The sequence below is a fragment of the Camarhynchus parvulus genome, chromosome 2, assembly GCF_901933205.1.
Source record: "Camarhynchus parvulus chromosome 2, STF_HiC, whole genome shotgun sequence".
In the NCBI taxonomy this organism is placed as follows: Eukaryota; Metazoa; Chordata; class Aves; order Passeriformes; family Thraupidae; genus Camarhynchus; species Camarhynchus parvulus.
The window spans coordinates 139,906,920-139,934,869 of NC_044572.1; the positions used below are offsets into that span (position 1 = coordinate 139,906,920).

At 45.6% G+C, this 27,950-nt stretch overlaps 1 protein-coding gene across 1 annotated transcript; it reads right to left on the bottom strand.

Annotated features, from left to right (window-relative positions):
- Positions 1–1,598: 1,598 nt before the first annotated feature.
- FBXO32 (F-box protein 32) lies at positions 1,599–26,324 on the bottom strand. Its single transcript, XM_030943883.1, has 9 exons — positions 25,974–26,324; positions 22,757–22,869; positions 21,002–21,051; positions 20,238–20,330; positions 13,286–13,379; positions 12,305–12,489; positions 8,554–8,736; positions 7,219–7,362; positions 1,599–6,540 (listed from the first exon to the last, which is right to left on the bottom strand). The coding sequence occupies exons 1-9, from the start codon at positions 26,087–26,089 to the stop codon at positions 6,451–6,453; spliced, it is 1,068 nt and encodes a 355-aa protein (XP_030799743.1). The 5' UTR covers positions 26,090–26,324; the 3' UTR covers positions 1,599–6,450.
- Between the last annotated feature and the right edge of the window lie 1,626 nt (positions 26,325–27,950).

Here is a 27,950-nt window from a genome sequence, read left to right on the forward strand (position 1 = left end):
CTGTCTGTATGCAAGGTCTGTTCTGACCAGAACTGAAATTATCCAAGGAAAACATATTAAAAAGACATTTGCTTGTTTTCAACTAAAAAGTGTAATATACTGTGCATCAAGAATGGTGAGGAGTGAACTGGTGTCCTTCCAGCTTAGGGAAGGCCTTTGAACCCACATGAGTTATTTATAGAGCCTTTTGGAAAACAGCTCTTTCCAAGTTCTGCAATTTTGATCACAGGAACAGCTCAGGTTTTGTCAAAAATAAAGCAACCCCCTACATGGCTCACTGGGGCTCACCCCAGTAAAGCAGAGAAGCAGAAATGAAGATTAGGGAAAGCTGGGGCAAAGCAGAGTCACAATTTTAATATTCATTGTATAAGAGGTTTTCAAAATGTTTTTTGGCTGAACTTCTTTTATCAGGCTCTAAGAGAAACAGTGAGGGCACTCCAAGGAAGTGTACAGGGTGACTTGTTACCATTGATCAAGGTAACAAGTAACAAACCCTCATCCAGGTTTCAGGATGCCTCTCCCTCTATCCCTGACTGCGCTTAAAAGGGTGGAGGTGGTAGCAGCAATAACATGAAAATGGGGCCCAACACACTCCTAAAAAGGTCCAGTATTCCCCTTAAAGGATTTAGCCTTTGCACATTTAGTCTATTAAAATAAGTAGAGCTTGCTATTTTAAAAAAATTTTGGATAAGAAATATGTCTTAACAAGAGCTTTCTCTTGTTTAAAAGGCTTTGTGATCTTGTCCCATACTGCATTTCCAGAGACTTGTGTCTGGGGGGTGCACCCCTCTAACTGCAGATCCAAGCCACAGCATAACTACAGAGACTTAGGAAACCACTGAAACATACCTTATATGACAGTGCAAATGAGACTGAAAACAAAGCAAAAACATCTGCATTTTGTGCTTATTTCCATAGCTGGCAGAGCTTTCACGAGGCAAGTAATCCTCTTTTATCATGACAACTTCTGTTCCAACCAGAGGCACGTTTCATTTGCCTTCTCAACTGCTTTTCCCCAATTTATTGGGAGTCACTTCAGTGGGCTCCTGCACACATTCCTCTAAGCAAGAGCCTAGGGCAGGCTGTTTGCAGTCCTGACACTAGCAAGATGCACTCATTCCCCACCCCCCAAAAGAAGATTAAAAAATAATCACTCAGGCAATATGACTAGAAAAAAACCCAGTATTTTATAAGCCATAAGGTGGAGCTGAAGGTCTCAGATCAGTGTGAGCACTGCTGATCTCTTTTGGGGCAGCACTCATTCCTGTGCTGTGGGCACAGATTGAAGAGCACGAGGCTCCCTGTGAGCACGGGTTCTGCTGGAAGCCAGGGCTCATTTCCCTTTGAGATAGGATGAAGCAATAGCTCTATCTGGGATCTTCTACTGTGACAACGAGCCAAGTTCTGGATGTTCCTGCAGAACAGTCTTACAGTCATCAGGAGCTCAAGGCTGATAAGGTCACCACCTTGGAAGCAATGAGACAACCAACTCTGTGGTTCACATTGGTTGAACATTTATTGCAATTCAGTGTCAAAAATGTTTTACAAAAATACTGTCTGCACAGAACAGCTATAAAAATCAGTTGAACATGCAAGGAAAGAGGAAAAAAGTGTGCAAATTTATAATGGAAGGATTTTAACCACACAATAATATTAAACAGAAATCTTATATAAGGGATGCCTTTCACTTCATATCATCTCTAGTTAAAACTTCAAGGAAAAATAAAACAGAACACACACTCTCTTCCATATATAAGTATTTATAATTACTGTAGATTAGTTCCTAAAGATGAGCATATTTTCTATTTCAAATTAAAATGTTCTCTTGGTAGCTGACATGTTAGCATTCTGTGCAGCACAGGATGGCTAAAGAAAGGCAAATTCCACCCTCAGTTGCCCTTCCAGGAGGAGAAGCAGCAACACTTGGTCAATAGAGAGGGAATTTCTCTGGTGTCAAGAGTATCTATATACTTGAGACTGCATGTGTCAAGGACAAGATGGATTTGTTCTGCAAAGCTGATTTGCTACCAACAAAATCACTGGAGGAAGACACTGGATAGAAGTTAGGTGCTGGTAAAGACTCAGAGCCCAGCAGCCAGAGACTGACAACTGTGTGGAAGGGCTGACCACAGCTTCAGAGCCTGGAACCAGCATCAGTACAAGCAAAGAGCTGAGAAAGCAGCACAAGCAGAACACCAGAGTCCCAACCCTTGAAGGAGGGAGTGAGTCTGTACCAGCCTGATCAGCCATCAGCTCCACAGGGCCTGTGCTTGTGCAAACAGGCCAGCTACAAAGAGGGACATTTCAATTTAAAGCTATGTCTTTTTGGCAAGGTGCTGATCTACAGGGAAGATGTGCAACACGTTTGTAAGGACAACCGCAGAGAACAACGCTGCTTTGCTGTACCAAGCAGGAGATCAGTGTGAAAAGCACGTCTGATTTGTTTGCTATACAATAGGATTTGAAATGTTCCTGCTCTAAATGAAATTCTAGCAACTAAGGGCCAAGGAATTTTCTGGGTAAGAAAAGCTGGTTTAGTACCTGTGCATATTCTAGAAGGTGACAGCTTCCCAAAAGTAATTGAAGTCAAACAGAAATGGGAATACAAACAGTTTAAAACCTGGGGCAAAGAAAAACAATATAAAATATATTCCCATATACAGAAAGTGGCAGGGTGCAATTAAATGTTTACATACAAAGCAATGTCTTCAGAGCAATACACATTTTCCTAATCACTTTACATAATTAAGGATCTAGCAACTCCCACAGTTAAAAAAAAGAAACCCAAAAAACATAAGAGGAGGTACACACGCTTTATGATCAAACTTCAGCATACCATAGTTAGTGTAAATGGCTTAAGGTATGTACAGCTGAAATCGTGCCTCTTGAAATGGCCACCACATCAAAAACTGGCCTCTCCTAGAAAGCTGAAACAGAGGTCTCCAGGATCTCTCCCTTCCATGGATCTATTTTTCCTCTTCACAGCACCATGGTCTATGCTGTTGTACTAGTTAATACATCCTCTAAAGACAATGAGATTTCCCTGGAGATGTTGGCAAGAGAAAACCCCAAAGAGAAGAAAAACTCTCCTTTCCTAGTATAAGGACTGATGCATATCCAATGGAAATGCATCAGCTAACTGGAAGGTGAAATGTCATTTGAAAAGAACATTCCATTTCCAAAATACAAGCAGAAGTCTGTTTTTCCCTTCACAACAGCTTTGCCACAATTGTCTCAAAAATGAAGAAGTCCTTTTTGCCTGAGAGCAGCCTTAAACCATCCCACCTGGAAGCCTTTGACATCACTGTCAGTTCTGTTACTCTGCCACCCTCAGCCAAGCAGATGCCTTTGCACCCCTAAAATACTGATTGCTTTGTTTGTAAATGAGTAAGGTATTTGGATGCAACAGCATTTTGTTTTAAATACAAACCAAAAGTATTGAATTCACTGCAACATCTCCCTGTATCAGCTGCTCAAGAAACAATGGATCCCCAAAGAGAGCAAGGCCATCTTTGACAATTGCTGCAGCAGGAGGGTAATGACTGAGGCATAACTGAATAAGGCTTATTCTGTTTCTTTTTGTTTATTCTGTTTTGCTCTGTACAGTAGTTGCTTGGTTTGCTGCTAGTTTGGACACTGACAGCAATATCCAAGACCTCACACAAGCAACAGACAAGTGTCTATGTATAACAAATCATCTTCAGCATTTTGACCCTTACAGTGCTAAGAAATAAAATACACAGTAATTGAAATAAGTTTTAAAAATAGGAGCCTCAGTTGCACATTAAATCTGTTGTCAGGATGACCCATGGTCTCTGGGTGGAGGAGGCCAGTGAAGGGTTGATAGAGGCAATGGCTGGAGCCAAGACCTTCCCAAATCACAGCTCAACACTGAGAATTTCCATCTTCTTACACAAGGAAGGCAGTAGGCCAGATTCAAATCTGAGCTTAAAATGCACTCAGTGTCAATCTCCCAGACGGTAAGTGCTAAGCACAGAGGCAGAGTAGTCAGAATGCTGCAGTATTTCATACCAAAATACTGTTGCCTCCCCATCACAACAGGCTGGCTCACCATGGGTGGCAGAGGCAAAACTACAAAACAAAGCAACCCCAAGTCAGAGCTGGAAACAAAAGATGCCAAAGGGACAGGTCTTCTCACTGCTGGAAAAAGGAGCTACAGGACTCTCCAAATTCAGCGGCAATGCTTCACTCACTTCACTTGCAAGTTTCACTCCTTAATGTCCTCACTCACTGAAGCCAGATTTCAGCCTTGTCTACCCGCTGCCATCAATGCAGGAAGGAAAACAGAAACTGGCCTCCTTTACTCACAAACATCCCCCAAACAAGCACAAGTGTTTTTTTCCAAGGTAGCAGTTTTTAAATCACTTTCAGTTGACATGGGTATGACCAGGAGGCTTATGCTTCCCACCAGCAATCAAACTGATGAATGGGGCACCAACACCAAGATAAAGCTTGTTATCCTGCATGTGTTCTCCCCTCATCTCTGGAGAGTGACAAGCTCTGGGCTAAGGGTGGTGCAGGCTCACAGAACTCTCTGGAAGAGCAAAAACTTGGGATTTGCTGTTAGGCGGCTGGAGAAGGGCCGTTCTTGACAGCATTTTCCATGTTTTCTTCCCCTCTTCCCACTGCTCCATCTAGAGGCAGCTTTTTCCCTTTTCACATCTCTTCCAAGAATATGCAGAGTGATTTAGTTTGCAAAAATGCAAATACTGTCATTTTAAAATACAAACAGCTGCAGAAAAGTGTTCAAAGTCAGTTATAAAAATGTAAAAAAAGGAACAGCATATTTAACAATAATTAACTCAAGTAGTTCTTCCTGAATTGTCCTGAGTACTCCTTTTCCTCAAATTTTTGTACATAGTCACACACAACCCACTAAATATTTACCCTTACGAGGTATCCTGCTTACATCAGACACAGAGAAAGTGCTATACAGGAAACCTACTAGCAAACAGCAAAAACTTTCCACTGCAGGTTTTCAGACTGCTATGTATGAGCTGGATTCTTCAAGCTCCACTATGGAGAAAAGTGAAGCATTGCATGATACAGAGGAGACAGTGAACCAGATCACAGCCATGGTGAAGTGGCCACTTTGTAGGACTGAAAATTTAGCTCTGGGTTAGGGTCAGAAGATCCCATAAAGCAGCTCAGCACTGGAAGCAGAAGGGACTAGGGTCCTTGGGTCTTTGCCCCTGGCATGGAGAAAGAACCAAAGATATCAGTATGTTGGAAATCCCTTGCTTACCCAAGCCCTGACAGCTAAGTACCAATCACTCCCTAAGCTGCAGGGCTCTAAAACAAAACATTTGCTGCCAGTCTTCCAGTGAATAAAAACCGCATCATTTAATGAGATTCAGTGGCCCAGTTCCCCCTATATTTTACCAGCTCCAAGATGACTGAATTCACTTGACAGCAGTGGGAATACAGAGCAGTGTATATGCTGGAAAACATGGGCTTGAAAAAACAGATTCTAACCTCACTTAGGATTTCAACTAGTGCAATAAACCTAATAAAGCAGATAAGAATTTACTTTGTGAGATTAAATCCAGTCCTTTGTTTCCCTATCATAGAACTTCCTCCCTTACAGATAATGCTCATCCTTTTGTCTTCTCTTTTCACATTTGCATGGTCTTTCATAAAACCAACAAATTAAAAGAGGATGGAGTAAATTCTTAGGTATTCATATGGTGCCTATCATCTAGGCATTCAAGCACTGAGTAGAGCAAGAAAACTAATGTAAAGAGGTAAGCATTAATACAAGAAAAGATGCTTACTATCACAAACATTTCCCTTTAAATCATTGTACAAAATACAAAAGTTCACATTGTACACTGGAGTTTTGTTTGAAAGGTACTCAATCTATTGGAGGTAGAAAGTGGTGTGTTGCAATTCTGTCTCGCAAGTAGGCTAGATTTCTATCCTAAGTATTTCAGAATGTGTCCTTTTAAAAACACAAAAGTATTATTAAACTTGTCACAGGGATATTTTTCATAAATATTTCTAAAATGTCATACTTATAAATATGTATGCTAAATAAAACCAGATGGAGGAACAGTTCAACAGTCCTAGCCTCATATTGCTTTCTCTCTATTAGAAACAAACCAAAAGAGTTCTCAAATGGATGCGGGGCAAATTCATTTTTAACTTCTAAAAACAAAAAATGAAGGTCTTTTTGCCCTGTATCTTGTACTCTGATGATAAAAAAGGGACTCTGTACAACATGCTGTATTTATACACCATTCCTATGGAAGTCTGTATTCCTTAAGTGCTGCTTGTCAGTGAGCAACTTCACCTTTCTTCTCAGAGATCCTCTTGTTCCTTGACTCAGGAGCTTCAAGCAAACATGAATATTTACACTATTTACAAATGGAGTGTCCAAGCTCTGTGACAGTGTCCTGTAGGAATTGCATAGGCTGCGCTGACCCAGGTTCAGAACCTGAACAAGTTGATAAACTCTTGTGGTGAAAGAGAGGTGGAGCAAGTCTCTGGATTGTTGGCTGTGCAGGGGTGATCAGTACCCTGGGAAAGAGAAAACAAATCTATTTAGAGAGGCTGCAGAAAGGTTGCCAAAGCATCAGCCAAGTTAGCACTGCCCCTCTGCCAGACATCCCATGTGCAAATAGGTAGAGCAGAGCCCAGAATAGTAGACAGCTCAGAACTGGAATTTATATATTAGGGGCAAGTCATTGAAAAAAGAAGCAGCAAGGATCCAATTAATTCTGTTCCCCCCCTCTGAGGGAAGAGAGGCTAGAGCCTACCATCAGCTACTGGAGTTTAACTCCAGAGACATGCCTTGCATATCACCACAGTGGTCAGCAGATTTTTGTCCTGAGCTGTTTTGCAGCCATTAGCTTTCATTCCAGCAAATCCTGTTGCCAACACCTCCACTTGCATATAATGGGTAGAGGAAGCTGCTGGCAGTGCTAAAATGATTTCTTGCAGGCAGCCCTAAAACATGCCCCCCATTTTCCAACCCTCTGGCCCCAATGGACACTACTCATGTTCAAGATAAAGCTGGGATCTCTGAAGCACAGAGAAGAAAGGGTCTTAATAGCTGAGGGAGAATTAAGATGTAGGACTTCACTAGGCTATGCAGGCAAATGAACTGCCACACCCTAAGCCAGCTGCAATCAGAGGAAGCACTGGATGCCCCATGGCTCCTGCCCCAGTCAAGTCTGTCCCACCAGCGCCTCATACCTTCCAGGAAAGGATGTGGCAGTGCCTGCACAGCTGCAGTGTGTCACCGTACTGCTCCTTCCGCGGGTAACACCTTATGAGCTTGAAGTACATCTTTTTCCAATCCAGCTGTCCTTTGTCAGATAAAATCAGACGTTTGCGAATCTTAAAGAAAAGATACACACAATTATAGCGGGTCAAAAAGCTCATTTGTTCTGTCCAGCTCATGGTGTTCTCTCCCTCGCATGTCAACCTTGCCAGTGCCATAACAGTTCCCTTGCAACACTGAGAAAGCTCTTACTTTGAACACTTCTCAGCTTCTTTGAGCTAAGAAGCTCTTACTTTCTATTTACAGCTGAAAAAGCTATAAGCATTTTCCTGATGGAAACAGCCTCACTCAATACCATTATGAGGGTCTGTTCTGCCTTCATCAACCTCACTGCAGGAAGCCTGAAACCCTGGGAGCTATCTCATACTACTCTGACCACTGTTTCTGGCAGGCAGCAAAGCAAGTAGAGTTGCATTTAATAGCTGTACAAGTTGAGGTATTTTTCTCTAAGAGACAGTGATTGATCATATTAGCTTGGGAGACACCCATTTCTGTTTTAGGGTTCATTAGCTGCAGAGACTGGATTTGAATTTACTTAATAAAACAAATTACTCCTCCAGAGTCACTTCCAAAGTCAGATTCAGAGTGAGTAAATAAAGCCAGGTCAGCAGAGAAATCTGGCACATGGTTCTTGACGTGCACAGGTCTAGCACAAACACCCCAGATATTCACCCATAAACAGAGAGTGATTTTTGTTTGTTTGCTTTTAAGTTTAGATGATCCCAGATGATTCCCAGCCTGCCAGAGATGTTGACACAGGTACAAAGTGGGCAGCAGCAGGGCTGTTTTCCACATATCATCCCATCACTCACAGAACAGCTCAGAGGGTATTTCTTGCTCTAAAGGGCAAGGAAGTACAGCTCACAGACCACATCCACAAAGATTCTCTGCAAGGGTGTCAGTCCCTGGGACATCAGGGTGATTGCTGGAGCTTGCCTGCACGTTTTCCCTGCACACGTGGGGCAAGGAGCAACTGCAAGTCATGCGGTTGTTCCCACCTGGATTAGGACTGAAATTCCGTGTATGATTAATTCCTCAAGCTCCTATTTCAGGAATCATTGCTGTGGCATGTAAAACCCTCTATATAAATCATCTTCATAGCCATTTCCATGCCAGCTTATATTATCAGCTTGCTGCACAGTCCTCAGATCCAAGAGACAGCCAAGTAAGAGAACATGCAGGGCAGACACTCTTTCTGGGGAGGGGGTACACCAAAAACTGATGGCAGTTTGCACCTCTTCTCATACCTGTCTGTCTGTGAAGTGGTACTGGCACAGTTTCTTCCACAGCAGCCTGTCCTCACTGAGCACTTGGAGGTCAGGAGCCACCTGGCCCAGGCTGACCAGGTCCCTCCCATCGCTCAGTCGCTGCATGATGTTCAGTTGTAAACACAACGGCAGGTCCGTGAGGGTGGTTCCTTTAAAGGCAGGCTGCAATAGACACACAGAACTGAGCTCCCAGGAAGCTGGAAACCTAAGAAATCCTAGCTTGCAGCATAGTTACTGCTTTTTTAAAACTTCACACAGAGAACTGTTGCAGTGGGATGCAATTTCCTGTTTTAGCTATCCCAGTCCTTTCCCAGGTGTGGCAATACCTTCTCCCTTCCCTCCCCTTGCCTCCTGCTAAGTGCTGTCTGTCAAGCTTGACATTCCAGCAAGGGTGTCGTGTGGTTGGCTAAAGTTCAAAAAATGCTTCTCAGCCCTGGGGTCATTGGCCTAGCCAAGTATCACTTGTTCCCCGAGACTGCCCCCCTCCCACCTGGTTGGTGCCATACCTGCCCCTTTCCTCCCCCTCCCCCCGAGCTTAAAAGGACACTGAGACCATGCGGTCGCGATTCTGCTGGAGCTGTTACCAAGATTCAGGGATCTGTGACCCTGGAATAAAACTCTGGATTAACCCTCTGGCAGAATCCATCTCCTTTTCCTCTTCACCTCGCCTAAAGCCTTTCTATCAGAGGTAAAACCCGAGTTCCTGCATGCCTGGACTTGTTCCAAGTGCCTAGCTGCAACATACAGCTAGCCAAAGGTGTCTCTGAGGTGAAACACCACAGCTGCCACCTTTGGTCAAGCAGCAAGGGTCAGACGAGCCCAGGCGCGTTCCATCCGGTAATATTGGGATAATATTCCAATAGAGAACAAAGTAGCAGTTCCCTCTTCTAAATAAAGGAGACATTTTATATGGAAATATTGGACCTTCTGCCCCATAACTGTTTGAGATAACCTCAAGGAAGAGAACATGTATCTGTAGTACAATAATTAGGAGAGCTGCAGTCCAAGCCTCCTTCTCTCCTTTTTGTCCACCCTACATCCATACTTGTGAGACTCTGCTCCCTGAAGTATCATCATCAGCTTTCACTACACCAGGGCATTGGCTGTATCGTGGTATCAGCTACTGTCCATCCAGGTCTCCCCACCGCCAGGCAGATGGGCATTACTTCTCAAGTTCAGCTCTGGTTACACTGCTGGGAATCCCATGCTCTTCTGACATGGGTTTGAGCTTATATCATCACAGGATCTTGCTGCAACCACAGCAGTGGCTGGTGAGTACTCACAGCATGGGTTCCCAGGTCACTGCTAGCAGGGCTAGCTTTTCCTCTAGGAACACTTGAAGGATCTGCCCCTTTCCCACAGGCTGCAGCCCTGGTTTTCCAGGCTGTTCAGCCACACAAAAGCAGATCCTAGCCTAAAGAGACAGAAGGCACCCCCGTCCACCTTTGCTTAGCCTCCACAGGGTCCAGGATTATTTTGCAAGTCCGCTTGGGTACAGCTCCAGGGCAAATTGACCACAGGAGATCTGCATGTCCTGCACTCAGAGGAAATCCAAGCTATACACAGGAGCAAGGCATCAGCAAGGACCACAACCTGGGCACCAGCTGCAGCTTCAAAACCAGCCCCAGCCTTATAAAGGCAAACAGCGGCTTCTAGGATTGGGCTCCAACAAAGAAACAATGTTAGACAGATGCGCCAAGTTCATCCTTTACCCTGCACAGAGATGCTGCTATTTTAAGTTGCAGAGTCACAGCACCCGCCTCATCTCTGGCAGAGCTATTAACTGTTTCAAACAAGCAGCACACAGCCCACCAGCAGCAGGGAAACACTGCATGAGGCTGCTTTTAATCATGTGGTCCCATCCCCAGCCATCCCACAGCATGGGAGACTCCAAGGAACAATAATTACGTCTGCACAGCAGCAGCTCCTGCCTTCCCTCAGTGCTGGCCTGCCTGGAGCAGCGACACTGCCCAGGACCTGCAAGGACCTGAGCTCCTCAAACAAAACATCCATTTCTGCATCACCACCTGCCAGGCAGACCTGACACAATCACTCCAGGAGGAGTCAAATGTCCCTACAGTGTCTAGAGGACACTCCTTTCAATGACAGCCTGGCACATTTTTTGGGGGAAGACGAATGCACTGGATCCCTGGATCATGTCCCACTGCCCTTCCTTGCCAGGCTGTATTTTGCATTCTTCTGAACTATGTCTGCACATAAGCTTTGCTAGGGCACAACAGGCAAGAGTAAGCTCAAAGACTCTTGGGTCAAAAAAAAAAAACAACAAACCCAAACAAAGCTCACACTTGTATATCTTTTTCTGAAAAAAACCCAAAAACTTGTGACTCAAGCAAATCCTTACAGGTTTTCTGGATCAGGCCAAAAGCTTATCTGCTTCTAGTTTTCCCTCAGTACTCTTTTCCAGAACTTTTCAAGCATTACTTTTTTTGCAGAAAGAACACAGATTAGACCAGAACAGATCAGTAAGCTGTCATTTTCTGGGCAGAAGTTTGCCCTTTTTTTTGAAGCAGCTATAGCACATACAACATTTTTCAAAGTTGGTTTTACATTTTCTGGGGTTTTTTAAAAATGATTTAGGTCTTGGGTGTTGCAAGACATTTCCCCCTTCAGAAACACCACAAGTTCACTGCACCACAAGTAACTGGCTGCACAGAGCTGAGCTTCTTCCCTTCTCTGAATTCATCTGGTTTTGTTCCAGCTTGAACTGAAGTTATCTTCAGTGGTATGAATTTTTTTTGCATGCTCTACATGTATTTTATTTACTTTTTCTAAAGTGTCTGCAAACCCACACAAGTACGTATAAAAGGCAGTTCCTTGCACAAGCAATATTTTGATCATTTTTGCCTGAATAGGCAGAGTTCTTCAAGTTTACAAGGAGAACACCAACCCATAACAGCATGGGGGGAAAGCTTTAGCATTTCAGTGGAGTAAGTATCCATTTGAGACAGAAAAAAAATTTATATATAGTCCTGGGCAACTTATTGTTTGTATCCCTGCTTGAGCATAGGGGTTTGACCAGAGGACCTCCAGAGGTCTAGTCCAACATCAAAGCTGCTGTGATTGTGTGACATGAAACAATTTCAGATTTGATTCCCATGTAAAGCCAGTCTAGAAATTTATCATCTAAAACATCTTTCCCATCCCCACAGAGATGCTGTTGAAAAAACAGATGTTGTAAAAGCAGGACTCATCCAGCTGGAACAGGTAACTCCAGACTACTGGAAGAATCATTGGTATTTTCAGCCAGGAAGCATGAAATTATGCAGCTATTTGAAAATTTGCATTTAATTTACAGATTAAACAAATCTAAAAATCTCAGCTGTCTGGTAAACAAGTTTGAAGGCAATTGCTCAATTTGAGAAAGCCTGAGTTGACTTTTCACACTGAGGCCTGGCCTCTGAGGACTGAAGAGGGGGAGATGGTTTTTTGTCCAGCTCTGTTCACACAGCACTTCACAGCCATTATGGACTCATGCCACAGTCTGTGACCAGTAACGTCAAGCATGATCCTGGGTTATGTACATTGAGTTTGAATTAAGGGAGTCAAGTAATGCTAGGAAACCATCCAGTTATTTTGGCAACTCCAGGTCCTTCCAAGTCTGTGCTTGCACTGGGAGTAGAGTAGGAAGCAGCCACCCAAATGAGAGCCGTTGACGAAAAATGGTTTCATGATGGAGACAATATTTTTAGCTTTCAGGATTTGTGCTTACCCTGGTGATCTGAATGTTGTTCAGTTGCTGCTGCCAGTGAAGAATGCTCTCCATCCTGTGCACCCACATGTTGATGTTTCCGACCAGGACAGACTTGCCGACGCGTTGAACTAATGTGCAGAGGGATGTGTAGAGGGTCTGCAGCAATTCCCTTATTAGCCTGATGTTCTGCTGATCTTCAAGGACTTTGGAAGAACAGGAAAGGTTAAAAATAGGAATTGTCAAAATCCTTCTCTGAATCTACATGTTTCTCAGACAAGTTATTTGCTGTAATTTCACAGGCCAAGAGAGCCAGCCTGTGCTTTTCTTTTTAGAGGAAAGCACTTAAACGTTAGCCAGTCACAGCAGGTTAGACAGCAGATGGAAAGAGAGCCTCACAGGATAAGCAGATGAGATCTGCTGCACTTCCCATTTCCAGCCACTGGCAACCAGCCAGTTTTCCCCTCTGATACTGTGCAAGAAGTTATCTATGTGCACCTCTTCCCCATCTAACGCACATTTCTCATTATGTATAATAACAGGCTGCTGTCAATGTTCAGGCTTTAGGGACAGCTAAATATCCATGAGGGAAGTGCCACATCTCAAGCACAATTCATTCCCCTGAACAAGTGAAGACACCCCTCCAGAGCAGTGGGAGCAGTAGGTACAGTACAATGCCAGCAAGGCAGCAGCAGGGACTGCAGATATGCCTGGCCGAGGGCATGAGCTGCCAGAAATAGGACTCAGTAGGATGCAGAAGGGGTGGCAGTGAGCAAAGCTGGGAAAGGAGGAGTCACCTCTCAGATACCTACCAGACTACAGAAATTCCTTCCTCTCCCACCAAGTCCTTCATTAAGGGAAATGAAAGCAGAACTGCACTACAGAAATAAACAGCGGAGCCCCTCTTCACCCATTTTGCATTGCCTAACTATTGTTAAGGATGTGGTTCACCAAAGTACATCAGATTAAATCAGACTCCCCCTCACTATTTCCGTTTCTTACCTTTCTGAACCACTTTTTCCAAAATGTTCATGTAGTTTTTCTGGGCAATGCCACTCAGTGACGTCAGCTGAGACTTTGCTATCAGCTCCAACAGCTGTGGATAAAAATAGAAGTTGCAAGCCTTAGAGCACAGAGATACCTTTCTAATCTTGACTCCTAGTCACATGACACAGCAAAACAGTCCAGAGACTTGTTTGCTGCTTGAAAATAAAAGGAGACAGAACAACAGAGCAAAGTAACATAAAAAGGGAAGGTGAGCAGAGGCCAAATAATTAAACTCACATCAAAAGAGGTAAGGGGAAAAAAGGCATTTTAATTATCTTCACTGTGAGGGGAGAGGGAACTCGATTTAATGGTTCAGAGATGCAGAGAAACCACAGTGGTGCTTGGACTGACAGCCACTATTCACACAAAGGGAACAGCCTCAGCCAGCGTCACCATCCTGCACCGGGGCAAAAACAAGCAGTGTCATAAGGGAGCACGAGCAAATGCCTGTGTGCATGGGGACATTATTGACAGACCATTAATGAGAATCAGACTCCACAATTTACGTCACCTCCTGGGTTGCATGGGCTTTGTCAGAGCACTGTCGCCACGACAGAAAGGTTAAGTACTGTAGGAAGAACAAAAATCCTCCCCACAACAAACCTCTTCCCTCCCAAAGTCTCCCTCCCTGTTTAGCTCTAACAACTACAGTAACAAACCACCTTTCCCTGTCTGTCCTGTTCACTTGTTAACCTCCCCTAATGAAAATCTTGCTTTTACTTTCAATTAGAATTTACTTCCCATCATTGACCTCCTGACTCTTGAGCAAGCTGAGCAGTGAATTTGGGCTGCAGTTGTTAACGGAAGCATTTCCCATAGGGAAGGACACACACTCTCTTCCCCATCTCTGTGCCACAAGAACAGCTGGGGAAATTTCCTATAGAACATGCTCTGCAGAACATGTGGCCTGTGATCGTACAAGCCTTTCTCCCTTCCCCCAACATTATATAAATGCACAGCCTGCCCACGTGTCAGTCCATTTGTTTTGGATGTACATAGACTTCTGTTTTAATTTAGAAAGGAAAGGAAAAACCTTTTATGCTACAAATCAATCAACACGTTGCCACATGACCAGCTTATTAATCCTTTATCATCTGCAGCTCCAGTATCCCCTTGCTGGCACCACAGAGTCCAGAGAAGGTGCAACTACTTGTGTCAAGTAACTAAGATGGCTTTTGACTAGACTTGATAACTCATGAGCTGAACTGTTTGCCCTGCTGTAAGAATGACAGGAATGCATCCAAAAAGTCACCGGCAGCTTGCCATGAAGCAGGAGCTGAGGGAGAGGTATTACTGCAGCCTGCCCTGCTCATCTGGGGCACTGGCATGTGACTGCCACTTAGGAGCAGTGAAGTCGCCTCAGTGACCAATCTCCTCTTCTGTTTAATATCCAGGCCAACACCACCATCAGATGGCTTTGAGTTTACATTCTATTAATATCTTGCACCTCACATGACTAAAAAAAACCCCAAGATGAAAAAAGACCTGCACTAACTCCTGTCAAGGGCAGGCTGCTTGTTTTCTTGGCTTGTTTGAAGGAAACAGGAGATGCAGGAGAGTTGGGTAATATTTGGTGCACAAGCATCAGTGGATTTTCTGGCTATATCAGCTAAATGAGACCACAATAACTAAATACAAGGCAGCTTGCAAGATGTTTGAAAAGCTTATAAGAGGTCTTTATTTTTTAAAATACTGGATGAATAAGGAGGAAAAAAACCCAACCAATGTCCCACAGTCGTCTGTAATACTCTGTTACCCTAAACTGTTTAGCCTTCAGACCTTTGATTATAGTCATCAATTTGCCAGACTCCATCTGTACACTGGCCACACATGCACCCAGATTAGCTTCTCTGTGCACAAACAACTGCTGTCTCCAGATTGCACTGTTCTGGAGCTGGCACAGAGACAGTTTCCTCCAGGCTGGGTGTTAGCAACATTGTGCCCCTTACTAAAAACACCAAAATGCATGCAGCAATAAGCACCATGTAATGTAATAGCAGAGGAGCTGGACACCAGGGCCGTTCTTTTAGAACAACAAGGATAAAAATCTCAGTTCCTTGAGGAACACTAAATTGGTACAAAATTAATTTAGCCAAAGGAGCAGATTCAAATTTGCCCTGTGTTTACCTAGGTTCAATTTATGTTCAGTGAACCAGCTCAGATATCATGTGTCACCTCCCTTCTCCTACAGCAATAAACACAGGATGAAATTCCATATGAAAACTATGTTGTGAATACTTCTAGGGCTACTCCGCTCCCCAGGGACCACTGACTGAAGCAACTAGCTAGTCCTCCAAATCAAAAGATATTTTATTCTTCTGTGCTCATATAATACACAAAAACCAGGTAAGCAGTACAGTTCATCTGTGCCCCACATGCTCCAGTGCACTGGGGGTCTTTTAGTGTTGGCACAGTCCGCAAGTATGACCTCAGTTAATGGATTGCCAAATTGGGGTCTACAGCAGTATAAAAAAAATAAATTAATGTTACCACTTGCATAATACAGACTAAAGCAGACAGATGAATTCAGATTAATGCTGAGTAGGGTAAAAAACCAGAGAGAGAGCTGCAAGCCTGTGTTATGATGTGGCTGCATTAAGTCCAGCCCACGCTCAACTGAGAGGGACAGATGGTAGGAGAGAGTGCACAGGGAAAGGTTAAGAGCAATTTTAAAAGGTCTGCTTTTCAAATACACTAAGTAATTGCATTCCAGCCAGTTTTAAGTGGAGCTGGGAAGTCTGCAACACCTCTGGAAAACAGGGCATTAGATCCAAATTCACCCTTCCAGCTCCTCAGAATTTGAGAAAGTTGACCTGGTAGCTCCACAAAAAAATCCTTCCGTATTTTATTTGCTATTAGAGGTTTGCCAGAACTATAGAGAAAAGGCAAGAGATGCAGTAGGCTATCCCAGAGCCTACTCAGCATGGCAGTAACCTGCTCACGTCCCCTGAGTGCAGTGGGGCTCCAGCTCAAACCCACCAGCCATCCAGAGCAGCAGCACAGCAAAGTCTCTCAGCTTCAGCAGCAGAGCAGATCCTTCTCCGCCCATAAGCACAAGATAAAGAAAGGCAAACAGAACAGTGCCATGTGGCAGGGAACTAGGGCTCCTGCTTCAGGGCCATGAAAACACTGCTGTGCACCCATGACTACTGTGTGCAGCATTGCTTAGACCTGCTACAGCCAGATGGCACTTTGGCCAGAGTCTTGGTTCAACCCAGGGGTGTGTGGGCAATCCACACCCCAAATAACCACTGCTGGGACTTACAGCACAACGAGCCAAAAAATCCTGCTGTGCTGAGCAGGAGAGTACAACCTTGACTCAAAAAGGGAAAGGCTCTGTAATGATTAAAATCACAAGTCTCAAACTACTGAAGTGTAAATTCCCCACTGAATACCTCAAGCCAGCTATATGAAAGCTGGACTGCACCTTGTGGGGATCCATAAGTTCCTGATGGTTGGGGATGTGACTCCTCATATCTGGACTGCTTAAAAAAAAATGAAAAATTCCTCCTCTAGCCCCACCTTGCTCTCACAGTCCTTCACTTTTCGGTGGCTGAAATGTCACATTGGCTGTCAGCTGACAGGTGGAGCCAGGGCAAGGTGAGTTATAATGATTTACAGTGCAGGTGCTGACAGATCTCCATGAGACAGCATCCAGCTGATATTCTTTCAGGACAGCATAAATCCAGGACTCCTGGAGCTAACCTCTATTAAAACTTAAGAAGCAAATTTAAGAGACTACTTTAGAAGGCTGCACACAACCTAGATCGTGTTATTTTATAAGAGTTGTGACCAGGCTGCTTAACATGACCTAAGCTTTTATGACCAGAAATAGGACCTTCCCCTGAGACTACACAACCATCATATGAGAAATCCCTTCCTGAAGAAGCAGGCTGCAAAACCTGTCTTTGAACACAGTGTCCCTGAAGGAAAACCAACTTCTGGGCTGCAGGCACCTTTGTCTCTGCTCCCATTAATTATGCCTACAAAATGCTTCTAGTCTTTTCATTAAATCTCTAAGACCAGAGAAACCAGGGCTGCTTCAGAACAAAAACAGTTTGGGTCCTCTGGGTCAATCACAGACTTCCTTATTAGCCCTGAAAAGGGAACACTGACTGTTCTGTAACATGCAAGCAGATGCACTAATTTGAAGGATCAGCAAGGACCAAGTCATGACACCAATACCTATAACTTGGCACTTCCAGAGCTGTACCAGCAGACCATCAAGATAAGACTGATGTTAGAAGAAAATTTCTTCTGCTTCACTTACATGGACTTACTGGCTCCAGCTGATGGTATCTGCCCATGAAAAATACCTGCCAAGTTTCTTTCAGCTGATACCTCCACCCTACTTCAAGGAGATGCCCATTTCATCTGGGCACCACTAGAAACTCCAAGAACTTAGTTTGGGTGTATCTAAAGCAGAAACATCTGTGACAAGAAAGCAAGCACTGAAGACACTTAAGGACTGTTCACTTAAGTTTGGAGAAACTCAGAAAGGTAAGTTCATGTTAAGCCTGAGAGCCCATTTTTCTACCAGCAAGTGATGCGGCTTATGTCTCTATAGGGCAAGCTTGGGTGTAGTCAGCAGAGCCTCAAAGCTGCAGCTGTTTCTCCCCTTTCTTCCCCTACAGACATTGTCATATTCTTTCCCAGCCTCCAATTCCAAACACCCCTCCTTGAAAAGCATTTGCTTGATGAATTAAGTAGCATGACATTAGTATCAAGTACCCTGAGCAAGGAGTGGAACTAGAGAGAACAAGGAGAGGGAAGGAAGGGAAAATTGTTTTGCCTGCCAATATTCAAGGCATTTTCCATGTGACAGATTGCCCATCCATGTGCTTTAGGAGGCCTGCAACTTGCAAAGGACCATAAACATGATCCACATCTAGGCAGAGCTTTTCATGAGTAAATCTGGCATATAAGGCATTTTATGAGCTACTATCCACTGGAGACTTGGCTGATACAAGCCTTTCATTTTAAGAAGTCAATTTTACAGTTTGATCCATGGTACCAGGTTTAATATCTTCTTTGAACTGCCAAACCACAAGTCAACCTCAATTAGAAACATTCATACTTCTCAGTCGTACCATATCTGCAAAACTACTGGGGGAAAGCTACTCTTAAAAGCTCAGAAGAGAAATAATTTGTAGAAACAAGGACACATGTCAGCTTCCATAGCTTTCAAAACTGTTGTTTTTGATAAAAGCATCCCAAATGTGCTATGTATGAAGTCCTCATGAGAAAAAGAGAGAAGAAGGTCAGCCTGAGCTCCCCCACCAGACCCCACTGACTTAACTGTAATTTAAATTTGCTCTTCAATAAATTTAGTGGGACTTCTGATCCACCTTTGCAGTCCCATATGAGACATCTATCACACTGGGCCAAGCAGCAGAAGCCTATCATGTGGCACAGCATGACCTGAGGTCATGCTTAGCAGAGGTCTTTGGAGTTCTTCACTGTCATAAGAAAGTCTGCCAAAGAGATATCTGCAGCACTAAACAAGTTTTATTTTACATTCCTTCTTTATATTTGACTAAAGGGTTATGGCCTTGGCATGAACTGTTCCTTCTCCAGTAATCCCCCTGAAGATGACACGGCTGTGTGTGTATATATATCTCTCCAATATCAGGAAATTCCAACTACCTCAACACTGGTGATCCCTTCTGCACAGGCAGGAAAACAAGTTTGTCCCAAGATCAGCAGAGCTAGGAGAGCCTGAGTTTACATGACTTGGATTCTGCTTTGCCTCCCCCAGAGCCCTCACTCCCCACCACCTCTCCTGTTGTGGGACATCCAAGTGATTGCCCTTCCTATTCAGCCAGTGGGTCATCATCCCCATTGCCTATACCCTTCCCAGTGTGACAGAAGTTTCCACAGGTGATCTGTCACCTGGACAACCTAGGTGAACAAGTCAAAGTGAGCCTGCTCAGATAATTTCTTCCTTAGACACTTTTCATGACACTTGACTCAAAGGGAAAGCAATACCATTGCTGCTTGCTCCAGAACCTAACACCTGAGCAGCTGTTGCCTCACCAGTGATCAGCTGCTCACAAGGCATGAAAAGGAGCTGTTCATAAACAGCCTCAAGTTAATAACTTTTTTTAAAACTTTACTGAATTCCAAATCTTGCTAAGCATTCTGAAATTCAAGATCAATTTGCAGATCACATGCAGATAAACATACAAGTATCCACAGCTCTCAGGACAGTCGGTCCCCCAACCACGACCACCTCCTCGGCCACATCAAGCCCTGACCCATTATGCAAAGCCAGAGCATGGAAAACTTGAAGCTGATGACTCCTTTATTAACTAATGTTGTCAGGACTACACAAATGTTTCACCCACTGAAACCACTGCCAGTCACAAAGGATTAAGAGCAACTGTCATCCTTAACAGAGAAGTTAAGATCAGTGCTGCCAAGAGGTTCAGCCCATCCCTTCATTCCCAAAATGCTCAGCTCTCCTGAGTCTCTCCTGTATCACATCAATGGAGACAAAGCTCCACAGACCTCAGACTGGAGCTTCTGGAGCAAAGAGGTCTCCAGTGCCCTGTGGCACCTGCAGACAGCCCATGTTCTTTTTCAGAAGCTGAACTGAAAACTCAGGAATTAGAAGCCAAGCCTTTTGGGTTTCAAAAGTGAATGACACAATTGAAAAGTAGTAGGAATTCTAGGGTAAGGACAGCTCATTTTCCACGTTATCATTTTCCTCTCTTCCCATTTTCATAAACTAAAGACAAGATTTGGGCATCTATCCATACACAAAACTTCCATTAATTACTTCACGCAAAAAGCCCAACACACACGCTCAGACATCTCTTTGCCAGTGCTTCCCATTACCCAATTGGTGCTCAGTCCAGAGCCTCCACCACCATCACATCACAATAAACCCTGGGCTTGGACTCACCCTGACAACGTAGTTGAATCTCCTGGAGTCCAGGATAGCACTGGAGAAGTCCAGGCGGTTGAAGGCTTCTCCCAGGGTGCAGTAACCATGGCGCTGAGAAGAAAAAACACACTGGGTCATGTTTTGGCAGGCTTCAGTCCAGCCAGCACCAGGTAGACCTGACCCAGAGCAACTCAATTTAGCAAGCTGATGGGTACAGACCATGGGAGCAGCTCACAGCCAGAGGAGGCAGGCCTGGCTCCTGCTGAGCTGCGCTTACTGGCATCAAGAGTGGGCATGGCCCAGTGCAGATCATGGTAGTTTCCCAAGAGAGACCCATGCTCTGCTCATGACCCATGAATTTACGTGTGAGAATGAGCCACACATTCCTGGGGTTCAATACACAGTGTGAGTTCAGAGCAGTCTCCTACAGCAGCTTCTCTCCATGAGTGCAAGCGAGCCCTTGTGATAAATTCCAATGATTTTCCATGTTAGGACTGTACTGGGTGAAAGCCAAGAACAGTATTATGGCTTGGTCTGCAAATGGCTGGGTTTTTTTTAAATGAGGGAAGCAAACAAGTCATATTTTAAACACATGTACAAAGCCTTGTACATCAAGCCCTGGATCCCTGATAGGGGCTTAAAATCATTACTGAAATTCCAGCCACAAGCCAGAACTTCCACTTATCTCTTAAGAGCTTCTGCTGATTTATATCAGTGCAGGATCTTCCACTGCTTGTAAAAATCAGTAGAAAAGAGAACAAAGAACCTGTAGAGGCACTCACCTCTTTTGTGCTTCCCTTGTGAACATAGATCCACTTCTCCTGGTGGAAATCTGTTTGGACAAAGACATTTCACTCAGTTAATCTTCCACCTCAGACAGCTGTATCCCTGTTCTGCTCATAACATCCACTGTCTTTTACTATAAATTATTTTGTTTATACCACCACACTTGAAACCAAATCTAGCAACTTGCTGAGCTACTTTGTTTCTATACAGCTTCATTTGAGACTGCAGCCCTAAGCCACAGAAAAGGCTTCTGTTTCATTGACACAGCTCAAGACTGTAAATGTTTAATCTGCCAGCCACAGATATACCATAGCACCTCCTCTTTGATCCCAGACAGTAAGTGTGGCTGACAGCCAGGTTTTGTTGTTATTGATTTTATTAACTATTTATTACCTTGGTTACAGGCTCGGGATTGTATGTCAAATTTGAAGTTGAGCAAAAATGTCATGAGACACCAGGCATGTAAGAGAGAGCTTTTAACAGTGATGTCAGGCTCAGAGGAGCATGCTTATGCTTGCAGCTAACTTGCTAAAAAAGAAAAAACTATGTGGGACCAAAATTTTCCTATTTCTAATTGCCCCTCCCTTCCCTCAGAATGGGAGTTGTCCCATCCATTCCCCAAAATAACTTCCCAATACCCAGCACACACTGCTAACTCTGTTTGCAGAAGAGCTGTACTATAAGCAGTTATGCTGCTCAGTTCTTCTCCCACTCCATTTTCACATGGGCTTTTGACCCTCCTTCCACCACACACTGGCAATTTAACTGCTACTATAAAAAAAAATTCTCCTCTCCACCCTGCTGGACTCCTTTCCATAAAGAAAATATTGAACTCCTAAAGCAACCTGTAAATTAATGAACTGGAGCTATGGAATGTACTTCTGCCTGGTACTGTAAGTCCAAGGACAGACCCAGGCTCAGTTACAGGCATGCTGACCCTGCATCAAGCCCTTTTCAATGGTAGGTCACAGCAGAATCCAGCCAAAAACTGTCATGGTAACATTTGTTTGTTCTGAGAACTGAATACACTGAGGGGCCAACTTTTGGCAACAGTTTCCAAAATCCTGGGGGATGCACAAGAGTTAATAGCAGTGTGGGAATTGTAACTCATTTCCTCTGGCTATGTTTACATTTGTAGCCTTCACATGTAACTGCAGTACCTATCTTGCAGTCAGCCCAACACAGGCAGTGCTGTCCCTGCAGGCTCCCCCGGGTGCTGCCCCGGGGCCCCAGCTGAGACCCCGGCTGCTCGCTGTGCACACAGAAAAATTTCAAGCCTTCTATTGTTTTGAGTGAGCTGAAATCTTATTTCATTTTTCATGCACTCCGCACACAGAGATAGGATCAAAGCTTACATTCAGGCTTGTAGCCTCCAGTAATGTAGATTAGTGCTCAACATGCATATGGAAGGAAGAATAAATTTAGCCTGTTGTGCACAAGGAAGTCTACAGGGGGAAAATACTGGAACTGGTTCATTTGAATGTACCATAGGAAAAAATTAGCCTCCTGACAAACAAATGACAAAAATCTGAACACAACAAGCACAACTCCTCAGAGCAGAGATTATTAACGGGGGCATAAATCTTCATGTTAAACTGTATCCAAGTTCTCTGCTTAGGTCAAACATGGGCACAAAGCCCTTCAAGACTCTAGAAGGCTCTTCATACACCGTGCAAAAAGATAGATATGGAGCATTTTCCATTCTTCTGCAGCAACTTTTGTTTAAAAAGAAGTCCAAAAAGATGTCTTACATTGAGTCTTGGCTTTGTTATTCAGCAGATCTTTTTTTCTCTTCTTGGCAGCAACATCATAGTTTATGCTGTTGAAGAGATTCTCTTTGTTGTGATCATCTTTTTTACAAAAGCTGTGAATGACACAAAGCAAGGATTCTGTTTAGTTCTGCATTCTGTTGAACACTATGTTTCCTGCATGGAGAAAAAAAAAGATAGGTTTTTATTGTGGCCTCCAAAGCTGCCTTCTTGCAGGCTGCCCCTGAGAAGTAGTCTGCACACAGTTTTAGCACCCAGTATTGGTATTTTTAAAGGAACTTCTGGTGCCTCAATTCTGGGCTAGCCAAGATACCCCTGACAGGAGCAGGTAACAGATTACACAGTTCATGCTGGGACACTGCTGAGCAATGTTCTTTTCCACTCTTTAACCTATTTCTATCCTTAAGTAACACCATATCCTCCTAGTGTAGGTAGCAGATTGCTCTGAGCCAGTCAGACTGCTACAGAAGGACATATTTAGACATCCCTGAAGACATATATATGTACTCAAAATATTTATTAACAAAAGAGTTCCCACAAAATACTATTTCAAGCTTACAGGAAAAGCTTAGCTGAGGTTCAGGCTTTTCTGATGGTTTTCAAGACCCCACTTTTTTATAGCAGTAACTACACAAGTTAACAGCTAGGATCTCTTGTCCAAGACTGCCAATTGCCTGCTTCTGCTGGAGCTCTGCTGTAACTGTATTATTAGTGAAGGGAGCTATAACCCCTTATTTCCTTCAAGGGCAATGAAAGGCTAGCTATAAAGAGGCTGTGCATCAACATCCCCACATACTGCAGACCTGCAAATCAGCAGATCCAAGCCACAGCTTGAAACTAAGAAGCCCCTGGGCAGCCACAGCACTGCTGCAGAGATCCCTGGGGTGGCAGGGGAGAGCAGCAGCACCAGGGGCTCTTAGCAGATCCCTGGGGTGGCAGGGGAGGGCAGCACCCCAAGGGCTCTCAGCAGAGGCTCAGCATGCAGCCTGCTGCCCAGAGCTGCTGGATGCCTCACAGATGCCAAGGAGAAGACAGACCATGCATCCAGGAGAACAAAACAGAGCCATCCCCACTACTCTAGCAGCATGCAAGGGAGGAAGCATGGCTGCATGCAGGCCTAAACTTGAAAAAGGGTCCCAGGCACCTCACTGCATCTCTCAGCCCCTGAGCTCTGACAGGTGCCAAAAGATGCTGCTGCTTCAGCCCTGGGCAAGCTTCCTCTGAGACAGCCACAAGGACCCTTACACAGCCAGGAAGCTTCCTGTACAGGCCATGTGTTTACACTGCTTAATCTCAAACAAAACCCAAACACACCTCTGACAGCTATTCAGCACAGCCTCCTGCAAAGGAATGAAACCTGTGGGACAAGACTTCTTGTTTCTCCTGTTCACTGGCTGCTTGCATGGCCACATCACCAGCATATGCAGAAGTCAAGTGACCAAGTCAGAGTTTCAGCCCCAGGAGGGACCCAGATGCCCTGTGGCATGATCCAGATGGGTGTTCTGGTTTGGCACCTGCACATGGCCCCAGAGGTAGAAGAAACCTCTCCCAGTTTCAGAACACCCTGACCCTTGGCTCCCCCTTCTTACCCTGCATCCCCCTTGCAGGGCATCCGAGCTCTGCGAAGGCACCACTGCCATTGGCTCCACCACAGCACTGCAGAAGGGGAAGGGCAGCAGCATTGAAGGTGAACAATATTCACAGAAACAATAATGTGGGGAACCAGACACTTCTGCCAGCTGCAGCTTGCTCAGAACCACCTAAACTTGAGAGCAGAACATCTCAGCTGCTCATGTACCCCATCCATGCTGCTTCCTGCTGGGGGGACCAAAACTTGAGAACAGAAATATGGTAGCAAGGAAGAAGTTGTTTTGGCAAGCTCCAAGCTCATGTTTTACCATGGTTGCACAAAATCAACAGGGGGTCAGGTTAACGCGCCCCATGCAATGGGCAGAATCTGAGCCCAAGAGCACAAGATGGATCTGCTTTAAATCTCACATGTCAACAGCACACGCTTGCCTGTTGACTTCCTACTGAATGACTCTGTAATCTGAAACCACCATAACAGCAGTAGTGGACGAGCTCCAGCATGGGAGGCAGATTATTACCCTGCTTATGTACTGCCAGGTTTCCACACAATTCTTCACAGCATCTTGACAGGTTGAGCAGTTGGGTACCTGGACCTGAGCAAGGACCTCAGCTCAGGGTCAATATGTCACCTCCTTGCTTTTAAATGGGAAAAGGGATGTATAAATCCATGCTAAACTCAGTATTCTCAACACACTACCATCAGCCAGACATTTTTATACCTGTTTACAAATTGCAAACCTAAACTTGATTTTTACTTACAGCTGACATGAAAGAGAGCAGGAGATACCTGCTACGTAAGCTTCCTTGCATGATAACGTCTCGGGAGTGGCTCACAGCAAATCCCTTCTTACTCCAAGTCCCTTTGTCATGGGCATTCCTGACCCATCCCTAGCAGTGGGAAGGTGGCAGCAACCCCAACCCTGGCAGCACACAGCTGAGGACAAGATGGAGCTCTGTGAGAAAAGTTTGCTTTTGACAGGAGCGATCTTGCCGGAGCCCACGACACCCACGCTCTGCAAAGCTTCCTGCCCGCACCATCTTGGGGGTTTGTTGATGTTTTGCAGCCAGATTAGTCAAGCGGCACGTAAGGTACATTACTCATGGCCTGGGGAGGATTTATGGCTTCAGACACATCATCCTTCCGAGCCCGAGCCCGGGAAGCCCCAAGCAAGGTTGTTTTGGGGGGGAGGGGAGGGTGGGCAGCCTCCAAGGCCCCCAGGAGACGCCCGGCGATGCTCCCCGAGGGCACAGCCCTCTGGCCGCGGGGCAGGTGAAGGTTTCATCCCCTCGATTCTTCGCCACTCTCCACAGCCATAAGGACGGCCCAGCCGCCTGGGGAGGAACAGCCTCCATAGGGACGTGGGGACCCCGCCGCGAGCTGAGGGACCCCCGCTCGGAGCTTCCTATAGGCCCGGAGGGGCCGCCAAGCCCTTCGGCCGGCAGGGCCGGGGTCACTCACACAACGACCCCGCTCCGCCGACACCGGGGCGGCCCCTGAGCCGGCCCGGGGCGAGGGGCCCCGTCCGCCGCCCACAGCCCCCCCGCCCCGGCACCGCGCCCCCTGGCGGCACCGCCCGGCAGCGGGGCCGGACCGCGCCGCCACCGCTACCTGCTGATGTCGCCCACGAAGCCGCCGCTCTTCTCGTCCAGGAAGCGCGTCCAGCCATCGGCCGTTTTCACCCAGCTCTGCCCGGGGGAGCGCCAGTCCTGCCCCAGGAACGGCATGGCGACGGCACAGAGCGCGACCAACACCGGGACTGGGAGCGGCGGCGGCGACTGGAGCGGTGCGTGGCAGACCTGGGCAGAACCCGGTGCGTGGCAGACCTGGGCAGGGCAGTACCCGGAGCGGCGCTGGGCAGACCGGGCGGAGCAGGACAGTACCCGGAGCGGCGGCTGGAGCGGTGCGATGGCTGCAGGCGCGCTCCGCGCTATTTATGTGGCGGCGGCGGGCGCGTGTTGCCGGAAGCGCAGGCAGGCCCCGCCCCCCCGCACGTGGCCGTGTTTATCGGGGCAGGCCCCGCCCGCGGGGTGGGGTGGGGGGGGGGGGCGGGGCGGGCGGGGCCGGGGCCAGCGGAGCTGCGCGTGCCCGGCTGAGCGCGCGCCCCCGAGCCCCGGGCGAGTGCGCGGCGCCGTCGCGCTGTCGGCGTTGTGTGGAAAGCGTCGGGTGCGGAATACAAACAAACGTAAAAACAGTGTTTTATGTGTATCTGAATGCCATATATGTCTCCCATATTCGAGTTATTGGTACGAAAGAAATAAATATTTATGCAGGCATGTTTTCTTAGGCTTATAAATATGCTTTAGGTATTTACGTGTTGCAATATTGCACCATATAATGGTATATATTAGTGTAATATGTAATATTTGTATTGCAAAGTTATCTTTATAGAAGCACACGGAATCGAAATCCTGCTCTGCAAAGGGGGTTAAGCCAGGCAGATCCATGTCACAGCAAATACCGTCATCCTTTTAATGAGGATCACTCGGCAGCCCTGCAGCACAGTTGGGTTCGATCTGCAGGAGCAGATAAAGAGAGAAAGAAATGCTAGGGAAGGCAGACACAGAATTTCTCCTGTCTCTTTTAAAAGACATCAATTTAGAACCTTGTGAAAAAACCAGAATAAATATAATGTTACATATTGGTTCTGTATAGAGAGCACTATATTTAAAAAATAGGGAATGTTTTCTAAGTATATTTAAAAGCATATAATGTATATTTTATATGTATTTATATTATACTTGTAATGGTTCATGTATATATAACATTTTATGTATCTGTTTTATATATTCATGTGGCCTTATGTGTACTATTTTACATTCATTGCTATTTATTTTCATATTTTATAGATAAATATATATTACTGAAAGCTATATAAATACATATGACAGTATTATATGTGAAATATACATGGTGTTTACACATAGTTTATTTGGTGCATGTACTTTTAACATTCAATTAATAACAGTTTTACTTTTTAGTAAAACTGTTACTTATTGAATGTTAAAAACACAAGGTTTTTTTGCATCCAAGCCCAGGCTGAGGGAGTACCTTCCCAGCTCAGAATGTGCTACGGCACAGTCCGTAAGTGGAGGACATTTTGTATTAGGACGATGACCTATTTGCCCTGTGCTGTGGTACATGTATCTCAATACATATATTTTGGTTTTGCCAGGTCAGTGTTACTCAGGGACAGTGTGCATGGGGTGTTCGGGTGGCTGGAGCAGCTCCAGTCCCCAGGAAGGGCTGGGTGGCTGTGGGGACAGGCCTGGCCTGGCCTGTGCTGAGGGCTGAGGCTGAGGGCTGAAGCTCAGGGCTGAGGGGAGCAGAGCTGAGGCTGAGGGCTGAGGCGGAGGGCTGAGGGGTGAGGCTGAGGGCTGAGGCTGAGGCTGAGGGCTCAGGGCTGAGGCTGAGGGCTGAGGGGTGAGGGCTGAGGGGTGAGGGCTGAGGGGAGCAGGGCTGAGGCTGAGGGCTGAGGCTGAGGGTTCGGGCTGAGGGCTGAGGCGGAGGGCTGAGGGGAGCAGGGCTGAGGCTGAGGGCTGGGGGGTGAGGCTGAGGGCTGAGGGGAGCAGGGCTGAGGCTGAGGGC